General features: G+C 43.9%; 1 protein-coding gene across 6 annotated transcripts in view; it reads left to right on the top strand.

Moving 5' to 3' along the window:
• The window catches only part of LOC105479451 (mitochondrial tRNA translation optimization 1), a 34,830-nt gene that overhangs the window by 11,448 nt on the left and 9,753 nt on the right, over positions 1 to 13,629 (top strand). For 2 of the 6 annotated variants that reach the window (XM_011737407.3, XM_071096849.1), the window contains exons 4-9: positions 84 to 373; positions 3,647 to 3,759; positions 3,851 to 4,041; positions 4,591 to 4,721; positions 6,271 to 6,475; positions 6,680 to 6,851. In XM_011737407.3, coding sequence (XP_011735709.1) covers positions 84 to 373; positions 3,647 to 3,759; positions 3,851 to 4,041; positions 4,591 to 4,721; positions 6,271 to 6,475; positions 6,680 to 6,851 — 1,102 coding nt within the window. Of the gene's footprint in view, positions 1 to 83; positions 374 to 3,646; positions 3,760 to 3,850; positions 4,042 to 4,203; positions 4,278 to 4,515; positions 4,517 to 4,590; positions 4,722 to 6,270; positions 6,476 to 6,679; positions 6,852 to 9,702; positions 10,004 to 10,094; positions 10,279 to 13,629 lie in introns of those variants that run through there. The other 4 variants (XR_011623617.1, XM_071096850.1, XR_011623616.1 and 1 more) reach the window with 4 other exon arrangements.

Below are 13,629 nucleotides of genomic sequence, written 5' to 3'. Positions count from 1 at the left end.
AAAAAAAAAGATAGATAGATAGATAGATAGATAGATAGATAGATAGATAGATAATGACTTTATTCTTTTTTCTTGTTATTTAGTGGATGGAAGCACAGTATATGCAGAGAGTGTGATTCTGACTACTGGGACATTTCTGAGAGGCATGATTGTAATTGGATTGGAGATGCATCCAGCAGGACGTTTAGGGGATCAGCCTTCTATAGGATTGGCTCAGACGCTGGAGAAGTTAGGGTTTGTGGTGGGAAGGTTGAAGACTGGGACTCCACCCCGAATTGCCAAAGACTCCATTAATTTCAGTATTCTAAACAAGCAGACACCGGACAATCCATCCGTACCATTCAGCTTTACCAATGAGACAGTATGGATTAAGGTAAGATACTTTATGAAAACCTGGCTTACAGCTGATATTGGCTATTCACAGCAGGAAGTATTGTAACTTTTTTTTTTTTTTTTTTTTTTTGGCAGTAGTTCACTTTATAGCACTATTGCTTATAGTGCAAAAAAGTGATTTTTTTTTTTTTTTTTTTTGAGATAGGGTCTCACCTTGTCACCCAGGCTGGAGTGCAGTGGTACAATTATGGGTCACTACAGCCTTGACCTCCTGGGATCAAGTGATCCTCCCACTTCAACCCCCTAGAGTAACTGAGACCATAGGCGTGAGCCATTGTGCCTGGCTAATTTTTAAAATTTTTTTGAGAAATGGGGTCTCACTATGTTGCCCAGGCTGGTCTTGTACTCCTGGGCTCAAAGGGTCTACCCGCCTTGGCCTCCCAAAGTGCTAGGATTACAGGTGTAAACCACCGAACCCAGCCAAATAAGCAATCCTTTTTTTTTTTTTTGAGATGGAGACTTGCTCTGTCACCTAGACTGGAGAGCAGTGGCATGATCTCAGCTCACTGCAACATCTGCCTCCTGGGTTCAAGCAATTCTTCTGCCTCAGCCTCCCGAGTATACAGGTGTGCGCCACCATGCCCAGCTAATTTTTATATTTTTAGTAGAGATGGGGTTTCACCATATTGGCCAGGCTGGTCTCAAACTCCTGACCTCGTGATCCACCCATTTAAGCCTCTCAAAGTGCTGGGATTATAGGCATGAGCCACTGCGCTCAGCCTAAAGAAGTAATCTATCTAAAAGGGATTGGCTAACTTGGCTAATTGGGTATTTCCCCATAAATCGTAAATTTCTTTTTTTTTTTTTTTTTGAGACCATCTCACTCTGTCACCCTGCTGGAATGCAGTGGCGAAATCTTGACTCACTGCAATCTCCGCATCCTGGGTTCAAGCGATTCTCCCACCTCAGCCTCCCTAGTAGCTGCGATTGCAGGCACCTGCCATCATGCCCAGCTAATTTTTATAGTTTTGTAGAGACGGGGTTTCACCATGTTGGCCAGACTGGTTTTGAACTCCTGACCTCAGGTGATCCGCCTGCCTCAACCTCCCAAAGTGCTGGTGCTGAGATTGCAGGTATGAGCCACTGTGCCCGACTTTTTTTTTTTTCTTTTTTTTGAGACAGAGTTTTGCCATTGTTGCCCAGGCTGGAGTGCAATGGCGCGATCTCGACTTGCTGCAACCTCCGCCTCCCAGGTTCAAGCAATTCTCTTGCCTCAGCCTCTTGAGTAGCTGGGATTACAGGCTCCTGCCACCACACTGGCTAATTTTTTTTTTTTTTTTTTTTTTTGAGACGGAGTCTCGCTCTGTCGCCCAGGCTGGAGTGCAGTGGCGCGATCTCGGCTCACTGCAAGCTCCGCCTCCCGGGTTCACGCCATTCTCCTGCCTCAGCCTCCCGAGTAGCTGGGACTACAGGCGCCCACAACCGCGCCCGGCTAATTTTTTGTATTTTTAGTAGAGACGGGGTTTCACCCGTGGTCTCGATCTCCTGACCTTGTGATCCGCCCGCCTCGGCCTCCCAAAGTGCTGGGATTACAGGCGTGAGCCACCGCGCCCGGCCAATTTTTGTATTTTTAATAGAGACGGGGTTTTGCCATGTTGGCCAGACTGGTCTTGAACTCATGACCTCAGGTGATCCAGGTGATCTGCCCTCCTCAGCCTCCCAAAGTGCTAGCATTACAGGCGTGAGCCACAGTGCCTGGCAAATCTTAAATTTCATTACTTTTATAACCTTATATATTTTGTAAATTAAGCTTTTATTCAAAAAAAATTTTTTTTCATTTATTATTATTTTTAATAGAGACAGGGTCTCGCCATATTATCCAGGCTGGTCTCGTACTTTTGGGCTTAAGCCATCCACCCACCTCAGCCTCTCAAAGTGCTGGGATTATAGGCATGAGCCACCGTGCCTGATCAAATAAGCATTTTTTGTTTTGTTTTGTTTTTTTGAGATGGAGATTCAGTCTTGTTGCCCAGGCTGTGGTACAATAGGGCGATCTCAGCTCACTGCAGCCTCTGCCCCCTGGGTTCAAGTGATGCTCCTGCCTCAGCCTTCCTAGTAGCTGGGATTACAGGTGCCCACCGCCATGCCCGGCTAATTTGTTTTTATATTTTTAGTAGAGACAGGGTTTCACCATGTTGATCAGGCTGGTCTTGAACTCTTTTTTTTCCGAGACGGCATTTCACTCTTGTTGTCCAGGATGGAGTGCAACAGCGCGATCTCGGCTCACTGCAACGTCCACCTCCCAGGTTCAAGCGATTATCCCGCCTCAGCTTCTTGAGTAGCTGGGATTACAGGTATGCGCCACCACATCTGGCTAATTTTGTATTTTTAGTAGAGATGGGTTTTCTCCATGTTGGTCAGGCTGGTCACAAACTCCCGACCTCAGGTGATCTGCCCGCCTCGGCCTCCCAAAGTGTTGGCATTATAGGCGTGAGCCACTGCACCCGACTGGTCTCAAAACTCTTGACCTGAGGTGATCCACCTTCAGCCTGCCAAAATGCTGGGATTACAGGCGTAAGCCACCATGCCCAGCCTAAATTAAGCTTTTTGAAACAATATCAGGTGGTGCTGCTGGAAAGGCAGCTGCCCCCTTGCCTGTCATGCAGCGCATTTTTGTGGAGAACCTGACACTGAACCATTCCTATATGACCTGCTTCTGGGGTGGGGTTTCAGACACAGCAGAGCAACTACCTCATTGCGATCTATTGAAAGTTAACCCTCAGCTGCGCGCGGTGGCTCTGCGTGTGGTGACTCATGCCTGTAATCCCAGCACTTTGGGAGGCTGAGGCAGGTGGATCACCCGAGGTGAGGAGTTTGAGACCAGCTAGACCAACATGGTGAAACCCTGTCTCTACCAAAAATACAGTAATTAGCCAGGCGTAGTGGTGCCTGCCTGTGATCCCAGCTGCTCGGGAGACTGAGGCAGAAGAATTACTTGAACCCGGGACACGGAGGTTGCAGTGAGCTGAGATCACGCTACTGCACTCCAGCCTGGGCAACAAAGTGAGACTCCATCTAAAAAAAAAAAAAAAAAAAAAAATTAAACTACTGGTTAAATTTAGAGGTTTGCTTAAATTTTAACTTCATCTTTTGGGATGTTTATTTTTGGCAAGAATACTTCATAAGTAATACTAGGCATTATGCACAAGTTTAGTGTCTGTTAAAATCAGTACATATCATATGGAATTTATTTGGATAAGAGAGAAACTAGTAGAGAAGCAAATCAGTATTGCGTCTGGTTACTGTTTTTCAGCCAGAAGATCAGCTGCCGTGTTACTTGACTCACACCAACCCTAGAGTGGATGAGATTGTCCTTAAGAACCTTCACCTTAATAGTCATGTTAAGGAAACAACAAGAGGACCTCGGTAAGGACAAAATGTCAGTGCTCAATTACTTCAAGAAATGATGTCAATCCTCTTTTGTTCATTTCAAGTTTATTTAAATGTTCTGTTCTAGATACTGTCCCTCCATTGAATCAAAAGTTTTGCGTTTTCCAAACCGTCTACATCAGGTTTGGTTGGAACCTGAAGGAATGGATTCTGACCTTATCTACCCACAGGGGTTATCTATGACGCTACCCACTGAATTACAAGAGAAAATGATCACATGCATCAGAGGCTTGGAGAAAGCTAAAGTGATTCAGCCAGGTAAAGAGGATCACAGCTGCCCTTCAGTATAAAGTCGGCATTGTTTTAATGGTCAGTAAGGGGGCCTTAGCTACAGTCATTGTTGCTCAGAGCCTCAGAAGATGAAGCCCAACACCTGTATGTTTTAAATAGGCTGGTTTTTGTTTGTTTGTTTGTTTTGAGATGGAGTTTTGCTCTTGTTGCCCAGGATGGAGTGCAATGGCACGATCTCGCCTCACCACAACCTCTCCCTCCCAGTTCAAGTGATTCTCCTGCCTCAGCCCCCTGAGTAGCTGGGATTATAGGCATGTATCACCATGCCTGACTAATTTTGTATTTTTAGTAGAGACAGAGTTTCTCCATGTTGGTCAGGCTGGTCTCGAACTCCCGACCTCAGGTGATCCACCCACCTCAGCCTCCCAAAGTGCTGGGATTACAGGTGTGAGTGAGCCACTGCTCCCGACCTAAATAGTCTGTTTTTAAAGGGCATTTAAGGGTAATGTTTGCATGTCTACCTTGAGCAAATCCAGCTCTGTATTTACTTATTTAATGTGTTTATTCTTTGGTCAGGCTACGGTGTTCAGTATGATTACTTAGATCCCCGTCAGATCACTCCTTCCCTGGAGACTCACTTGGTTCAACGACTCTTCTTTGCTGGACAGATCAATGGCACCACTGGTTATGAAGAAGCTGCAGCTCAAGTAAGAAGTTGTTAAAATGTTAAACATGTAAACTGAAAGGGACAATTTTTTTTTTTTTTTTTTTTTTTTTTTGAGACAGAGTCTTGCTCTGTCGCCCAGGCTGGAGTGCAGTGGTACAATCTTGGCTCACTGCAACCTCCGCCTCCTGCATTCACGCCATTCTCCTGCCTCAGCCTCCCGAGTATCTGGGACTGTAGGCGCTTGCCACTACGCCCGGCTAATTTTTTGTATTCTTTAGTAGAGATAGGGTTTCACTGTGTTAGCCAGGATGGTCTCAATCTCCTGACCTCATAATCCGCCCACCTCGGCCTCCTAAAGTGCTGGGATTATAGGCGTGAGCCACCGCGCCTGGCCGAAAGGGACTATTTAACTGGCATTTCTCCTTTTAATGTCTGTTGTGTTAACTATATAGATCTTAGATACAACTCATACTAATAGAAGACAATTTCTGTTTGGGGGTGTTTGGAGATGGCTTTTGTAGATAATAGGATCTTTTTTGTTTTTGTTTTTGAGACAGAGTCTTGCCCTGTTGCCAGGCTGGAGTGCAGTGATATGATCTCCCAGGTTCAAGCGATCCTCCTGCCTCAGCCCTCCTGAGTAGCTGGGACTGCAGGCATGCACCACAACACCCAGCTAGTTTTTGCATTTTTAGTGGAGATATGGTTTCACTGTGTTGGCCAGGCTGGTCTCAAACTCCCGACCTCAGGTGATCCACCTGCCTTGGCCTCCCAAAGTTCTGGGATTACAGGTGTGAACCACCTGGCCCAGCCAATAATAGGATTATTAAAACACTATGGCTTTATTACTCTTTTCTGAGCTCCTGTGTGATACCGTATTTTGATTAGATGTATTGCTTCTGAAGTTTAAAATTTATTTTAATATACTTCATTAGGAATTATTATATTATTATTCCTTGGAAGTCAGAAATTATTTTATTTTTATTTGCAGTGGGAAAAGGCTAGAGAAATGTCACAGGTGGGTTTTAAAAAAAGATTAACCGGCTGGGCATGGTGGCGTACACCTGTAATCCCAGCACTCTGGGAGGCTGAGGAGAGAGAATTGCTTGAGCCAGGAGTTAGAGACCAGCCTGAGCAATGTAGTGAGACCCCATCTCTACAAAAATATGTAAAAATTAGCCAGGTGTGATGGCATGTGCCTATAGTCCCAGCTACTTGGGAGGATGAGGTGGGAGGATTGCTTAAACTCAGGAAGTCGAGCCTGCAGTGAGCCAAGATTATGCCACTACACTCCAGCCTAGGTGACAGAGGAAGACCCTGTCTCTGGATTAAAAAAAGATTAGTCCGCGCAGAGGCTTATCAGGAAGATTAGATAGATATCTCTGAAAACAATGAATCATAGCATTCTAAAGTGATATATTGCCCATATTCTATTTCTGAATATGGATCATATTTTCTACCTCTATTATATCCTTTAGGGGCAATACTTGCTTTCTTTGTGTCCCATGCCATTGTTTCCGGGTAGTGTTCTGAAAGGGATAACCCTTCGTTCAGTTCATAATGGCCTTTTAAACATTATAGTGCTCTCGTAGGGTGTGATAGCTGGAATCAATGCCAGTCTTCGGGTCAGTCGCAAGCCTCCCTTTGTGGTTAGCCGAACAGAAGGTTACATAGGAGTCTTGATTGATGACCTCACCACTCTGGGCACCAGCGAACCATACCGCATGTTTACCAGCCGAGTAGAGTTCCGTTTGTCACTGCGCCCTGATAATGCTGACATCCGGCTCACGCTTCGAGGTAATTCTTTCCTGAGTCCTGCAATCCAGCCAGGCATGGTGGCTCACACCTATAATCTAAGCAATTTGGGAGACCAACGCAAGAGGATCACTTGAGGCCAGGAGTTTAAGACCAGCCTGGGCAACATAGTGAGACCCTGTCTCTACGAAAAAATTTGCTTTAAAAACCACACGTCTCATTATATTCTCTTTCTCCCCTCCCTAGGGTATAAAGACGCTGGCTGTGTGTCCCAACGACGATATGAAAGAGCTTGTTGGATGAAGTCTTCTTTAGAAGAAGGCATTTCTGTGTTGAAATCTATTGAGTTTTCGAGCTCTAAATGGAAGAATTTAATCCCAGAGGTTTCTATAAGTACTAGTAGAAGTCTGCCTGTCAGGTATGCATTTTTAATATAGACTTTTCTCACTTTTTATAGAAAAATAAGATCATTTCAGAGAGACATTACCTATGTGTTCCTACCTACACATTTCAAATGGATGTAGCTTGTTTTTGGCTTCTTTTCAAAATCCTTTAGCTGTAACTCATCTGTTTTCTAAGTACTAAAAAATATATGGCTGGATACAGTGGCTCACACCTATAATCTCAGCATTTTGGGAGGCCAAGGCAGTCGGATCACTTGAGGTCAGGAGTTCGAGACCCGCCTGGCCAACATGACGAAATCCCATCTCTGCTAAAAATACAAACATTAGCTGGGCGTGGTAGCACATGCCTGTAATCCCAGCTACTTGGGAAGTTGAGGCAGGAGAATCACTTGAACCTAGGAGGCAGAGGTTGTAGTAAGCCAAGATGGTGCCTCTGCACTCCAGCCTGGGTGACAGGGTGAGACCCTATCTCAAAGAAAAGAAAAAATCACATATATACAGAATCATATATATATATATATTCTAAATTATTATTTTTATTTTTTATATGATTTCTCTGTGGCTCCCATTGAGTTCTTTTGGCTTTCATAAGATTTAGAAGGCTCAAACCAAGAAAAATAGTTATCTGCTTTCTTTTCTAGGTTTGGAGCAATGTGGAATGATCTCATCTTGTCCATGAGCTATAGCAAGGAAACTCCTTTGTTTTTAGTTAGTTTTTTTTTTTTTTTTGAAACAGAGTTTCACTCTCATTGCCCAGGCTGGAGTGCAATGGTGCAATCTCAGCTCACCGCAACCTCCCAGCTTCTGGATTCAAGCGATTCTCCTGCCTCGGCCTCCCAAAGTGCTTGGATTATAGGCGTGAGCCACCATGTCTGGCGGAAACTCCTTTGATAAATAAAGCAGTGTTATAAATTCTGTGGACTGACTTGAAGAGTCCCTTGCTACATCTTAGGGTTTTTTGTCCTTTTCTGTTCATCATTCTAGTTATATGGCCTCTGAGTCTAAAAGACATTAATATAGAACATTTTTGCTCCAGAGATATATATATTCCTAAGGATCTTACATAATTCGAAATCTATATATTTTACCCTTGATTTTGCCTATTTGAAAAAATTTAAACTAATTAGAATGAGAGAAGATCCCCAGAAGGCATAAATCTGCAATCATTGTAGCTTAGAAGTACATTATGCACATTATGGTGGCATTGATCATGGAGCTGTGTCTCCAGTATATTTTCCCCCTTTTTAAATCGCCATTTTCCTTATTATTATTGTTTTTTTTTTGACTTAAAGATATAACATTTTGGCCGGGCGCGGTGGCTCAAGCCTGTAATCCCAGCACTTTGGGAGGCCGAGACAGGTGGATCACGAGGTCAGGAGATCAAGACCATCCTGGCTAACACGGTGAAACCCCGTCTCTACTAAAAAATACAAAAAACTAGCTGGGCGAGGTGGCAGGCGCCTGTAGTTCCAGCTACTCGGGAGGCTGAGGCAGGAGAATGGCGTGAACCTGGGAGGTGGAGCTTGCAGTGAGCTGAGATCCGGCCACTGCACTCCAGCCTGGGCGACAGAGCGAGACTCCGTCTCAAAAACTAAAATAAATAAATAAATAATAAATAAAAAGATATAACATTTTAATTCTGTTCTTCATTATCTCTAATCTTTCCAAGTATTCCTTCCTTAATTGCAATCTGACATATGTCCTTGTTTGGATTTCATTTTGTCAGGGTGTTTTATCTTTTCTAACTTCTGTTCCTGAGTTTTCAGTGTCTTTTTTTTTTTTTTTTTTTTGAGATGGAGTCTCTCTCTGTCACCCAGGCTGGAGTGCAGTGGCACGATCTTGGTTCACTGCAACCTCTGCCTCCCAGGTTCGTGCGATTCTCCTGCCTCAGCCTCCCAAGTAGTTGGGATTACAGGCGCCTGCCACCACATCTGGCTAATTTTTTTTTTTTGAGATGGAGTCTTACTCTGTCAGGAGTGCAATGGCATGATTTCGGCTCACCACAACCTCCGCCTCCCGGATTCAAGCAATTCTCCTGCCTCAGCCTCCTGAGTAGCTAGGATTACAGGCGTGCACCACCACACCTGGCTAATTTTTGTATTTTTAGTAGAGACAGGGTTTCACCATGTTGGCCAGGCTGGTCTCAAACTCCTGACCTCAAGCGATCCACCTGCCTTGGCCTCCCAAAGTGCTGGGATTACAGGCATGAGCCACCATGCCTGGCCCAAGTTTTTATTTTCATGAGGGTTTCCCAAAGCACTAGCACCACCAGTGAAACAGATTTTTAATAATAGTAACAGCAGATTTTGAAGAATTTGCATAATCATCCTCCAAATCAGGGGATCTCATTCATAGAAATGACAGCCTCATTCACAAATAAGGATGGTGGACATCTTTCTCCGTTCAGACTGCTATAACAAAACACCTTAGACTGGATAATTTATAAACAACAGTAATTTGTTGCTGACAGTTTTGGAGACTGTGAAGTCCAAGATCAAGGCACCAGCAGATTAAGTGTCTGGTGAGGGCTTGCTGTTTACTTCCAAGATGGTGCCTTCTTGCTGTGTTCTCACATGGCAAAAGGGCAAAAAGCTCCCCAACCCTCTTTTATAGGGGCACTAATCCCACTTATGAGCGCCAGAACCTTCATGCCCTGATCACCTCCTAAGGGCCCCACCTCTAAAAACTATCATATTGAGTATTAAATTCCAACGTATGAATTTAAGTGGGGGATACCACCAACATTCAGACTATAGCAGTGGATATATTTGTTTACCAGCTAACTGGCACCAGGAAATGGTTGTAGTGTAAGCAGTTTAAAATTGACTCATTTCTCCAGCTGTGTATTCATTTGTTTAAATTTAGGAGAGTTCACAGTATTTCAAAAGTTGGACAAAGAATTTATAACACAGGCCAGGCATAGTGGCTCATGCCTGTAATCCCAGCACTTTGGGAGGCTGAGGTGGGCGGATCACTTGAGGCCAGAAATCAAGATACGGCAAAACCCTGTGTCTACTAAAAATACAAAAATTAGCCAAGCGTGGTGAAGCACACCTGTAATCCCAGCTATTCAGGAGACTGAGGGTGGAGAATCACTTGAACTTAGAAGGCAGAAGTTGGAGTGAGCCGAAATCACAACATTGCACTCCAGCCTGTGTAACACAGTGAGTCTCTGTATCAAAAAAAAAAAAAAAAAAAGAATTTATATAACATTATGTTTTCTTTTATAACAAATATTATACTAATTCATATAATAGGAACTTGCATTGAATGTGACTAATGCGTATTGAGGAATACTGAGAGTTTGGGAAGTGATCATTTTCAAAAGTCTCAGATGCTAACTGATGAATAACATGATGAACAAAGAAAACGTATCACCTATGTTTTTACCATACCAATCCCACGAGTAGCCATTTTGTTTAGATGGATTTTTTTAAAAAGGTAAGAAAAAGGTAATTTGGCCAGATTCCTTTTTAATTCAGGCATATTTCCCTTCAGGAGGAATCAGTCTACGTATTTGATTTGAGAATATTTGCAGTCTACCCCTTAGACTTTTTAAATTTTTTTTTTTGAAACAGAGTCTCCTTCTGTCACCCAGGCTGGAGTGCAGTGGCGCGATCTTGGCCCACTACAACCTCTGCCTCCTGGGTTCAAGTGATTCTCCTGCCTCAGCCTCCCGAGTAACTGGGACTAGAGGCGCTTGCCACCACGCCTGGCTAATTTTTGTTTGTATTTTTAGTAGAGACAGGGTTTCACCGTGTTAGCCAGGATGGTCTCAATCTCCTTACCTCGTGATCTGCCTGCCTCGGCCTCCCAAAGTGCTGGAATTACAGGTGTGAGCCACTGTGCCCGGCCTTAGCCTTTCTTAATGAACTCACTTGATCAATGCCCAGACATATAAACCTTAAAAGATTTTAAAATCTGGTTAAAAATACACTTGCTGCATACGTGCCAGACTATGTAGTAAGCACTGACCAGTTGAACCTGACTCTGAACAGGCATTTAACAGAAGAGATACACAAATGCATGTACATGTGCACCTATGCATAACACATATACACACATTTCCCGTCAGGATTATAGGGAAATGTGTTGATGTCGTAGGTAGCTCAGAAATTCCCTCCTGGCTTTGTTGAAGTATGCTAACTTACCCATTCTTTGCCAGAGCTCTGTACTCTGAGGCTTAGGCCTGATTCAAAGCAGGTCTTGAAGTTTGGAGTTGAGAATAGCTCAAAGCCTTGTGAACAGATTATTTTAAAACTATCTCGAATTCTGGGGCTCAAGTGATCCTCCTAGTGCTGGGGGTTACAAACTCCCAAAGTGCTGGGGTTACAGACATAATCCCCCCAAAAAAGAAGAACATAATTACCATCTTAACTATTTGTAAGTGTCCATTTCAGTAGTTTAAGTATATTCATATGGTTGCAACATAGATCTCCAGGACTTTTTCATCTTGCAAAACTCAAATACTATACCCATTAGACAATAACTCCCCCTTTCTCTCCTTCCCCTAGCCCCTGGTAACCCTATTCTACTGTTTCTATGGATTTGGCTACTTTAGATAACTCAGAAGTAGAATCATACAGTATGTGGCCGGGCGCGGTGGTTCATGCCTGTAATTCCAGCACTTTGGGAAGCTGAGGCGGGCGGATCACCTAAGGTCAGGAGTTTCAGACCAGCCTGGCCAACATGGTGAAACCCTGTCTCTACTAAAAAATACAAAAATTAGCCAGGCATGGTGGCAGGCACCTTAATCCCAGCTACTTGGGAGACAGAGGCAGGAGAATCGTTTGTACCCAGGAAGCAGAGGTTGCAGTGAGCCGAGATCAAGCCATTGCACTCAAACCTGGGGGACAAGAACAAGGCTTCTCTCAAAAAAAAAAAAAAAAAAAAAGACTCAGAGACTCATACAGTATGTGTTTTTGTGACTGGCTTATTTCATGTAACATAATGTCCTCTAGATCAGGCATGGTGGCTCGTGCCTGGAATCCCAGCACTTTGGGAGGCTAAGGTGGGAGGATCCCTTGAGCCCAGGAGTTTGAGACAAAGTTGAGAACATAGTGGGTCCCTACCTCTACCAAAAAAATCCAAAAATTAGCTGGCATGGTGGTGTACACATGTTTTCCCAGCTATTTGAGAGGCTGAGGTGGGAGGATCCCTTGAGCCCAAGAAGTCGAGCTGCAATAAGCTGTGTTTGTGCCACTGCCCTCCAGCCGGGGTGACAGAGCAAGACCCATTCTCAATAATAATAATAATAAATGTCCTCAAGGTTCATCTACGTTGTAACATCACAGGATTTTCTTCCTTTTTAAGGTTGAATGATATTCCTTTTTTTTTTTATCATATCCATTTTTTTGCCCATTTTTAAAATCAGTTTATGTATATACCACATTGTGTTTATCCATTCATCTGTTGATGGACACTTGAGTTGCTTTCACCTTATTGTAAATGTAAATGTTAATGTACATGTTAGTGCTGCTATGAACATGGGTATACAAAGATATCGTCAAGACCCTGCTTTCAATTTTTTTTTTTTTTTTTTGAGACAGTCTCACTCTGTCACTCAGGTTGGAGTGGCGCAATTTCTGCTCACTGCAACCTTTGTCCCCGGGTTCAAGCTATTCTTGTGCCTCAGCCTCCCAAGTAGCTGGGATTACAGGCACCCACCACCATACCTGGCTACTTTTTGTATTTTTAGTAAAGATGGGGTTTTGCCATGTTGGCTAGGCTGGTCTCGAACTCCTGACCACCTGCCTCCACCTCCCAAAGTGCTGGGGTTACAGGCATGACCACCACACACCTGACCCCTGCTTTCATTTTTTTTGAATGTATACCCAGAAGTGGAATTGCAGCATCATATGGTAGTTCTAGGTCTTTGTGGGGGTTTTTTTCTCAGTTTTTTTTGTTTTTTTTTTTTTTTTTCAGAGACAGAGTCTCACTATGTTGCCCAGGCTGGAGTCCAGTAGTTTTTCACAGGCACAGATCCCACTGCTAATCAGCACAGGAATTTTGGCTGACCTGGGCTGGCTCACCCCTTCCTAGGCAACCTGGTAATCCCTCGCTCCTGAGAGGTCACCATATTGATGCTGAACTTAGTGTGGACACCCGATTGGCGTAGCACACTGCATCCCAGAACTCCTGGGCTCAAGCTATCCTCCCGCCTCAGCCTCCCAAGTAGCTGGGACTACAGGCTCACACCACCACACCTGGCAGTAGTTCTAGTTTTAATTTTTTGAGGAACTGTTTTCCACTGTGATCGCATCATTTTACAATCCCTTTAACATTGCACAAGATTTCTCATTTCTCCACGTACTCACCAACAGTTGTCATCTTCTGTTTTTTGATAGTAGTCACCCTAATGGATATGAGGTGATATTTCATTGTGGCTTTGATTTTATTTCTCTGATGATTAGTGGATGTTGAGCATCTTTTCATTTGCTTGTTAGCTGTTTTTATATCATTGGAGAAGTATCTATTCAAATTCTTTGCCCATTTTTTAAATCAGTTTAGTTTTTTTTCCTAGAGACAGGGTCTCCCTCTATCACCCAGGGTAGAGTGCAGTGGTACAGTCATAGCTCACTGCAGCCTTAAGCTCCAGGACTCAGGTAATCCTCCCACCTTTGCCTCCCAAGTAGCTAGGACCACAGGTGCACACCACCACATCCAGCTAGATTTTTATTTCTTGTAGAGACAGGATCTTGCTGTGTTGCCAAGGTCGGTGTTGAACTCCTGGCCACAATTAACTCTCCCACCTTGGCCTCCCAAAGCGCTAGGATTCAGACGTAGTCACCA

The sequence above is a fragment of the Macaca nemestrina genome, chromosome 5, assembly GCF_043159975.1.
Source record: "Macaca nemestrina isolate mMacNem1 chromosome 5, mMacNem.hap1, whole genome shotgun sequence".
Lineage (NCBI taxonomy): Eukaryota > Metazoa > Chordata > Mammalia > Primates > Cercopithecidae > Macaca > Macaca nemestrina.
This window is presented reverse-complemented; position numbering and strand designations above follow the sequence as displayed.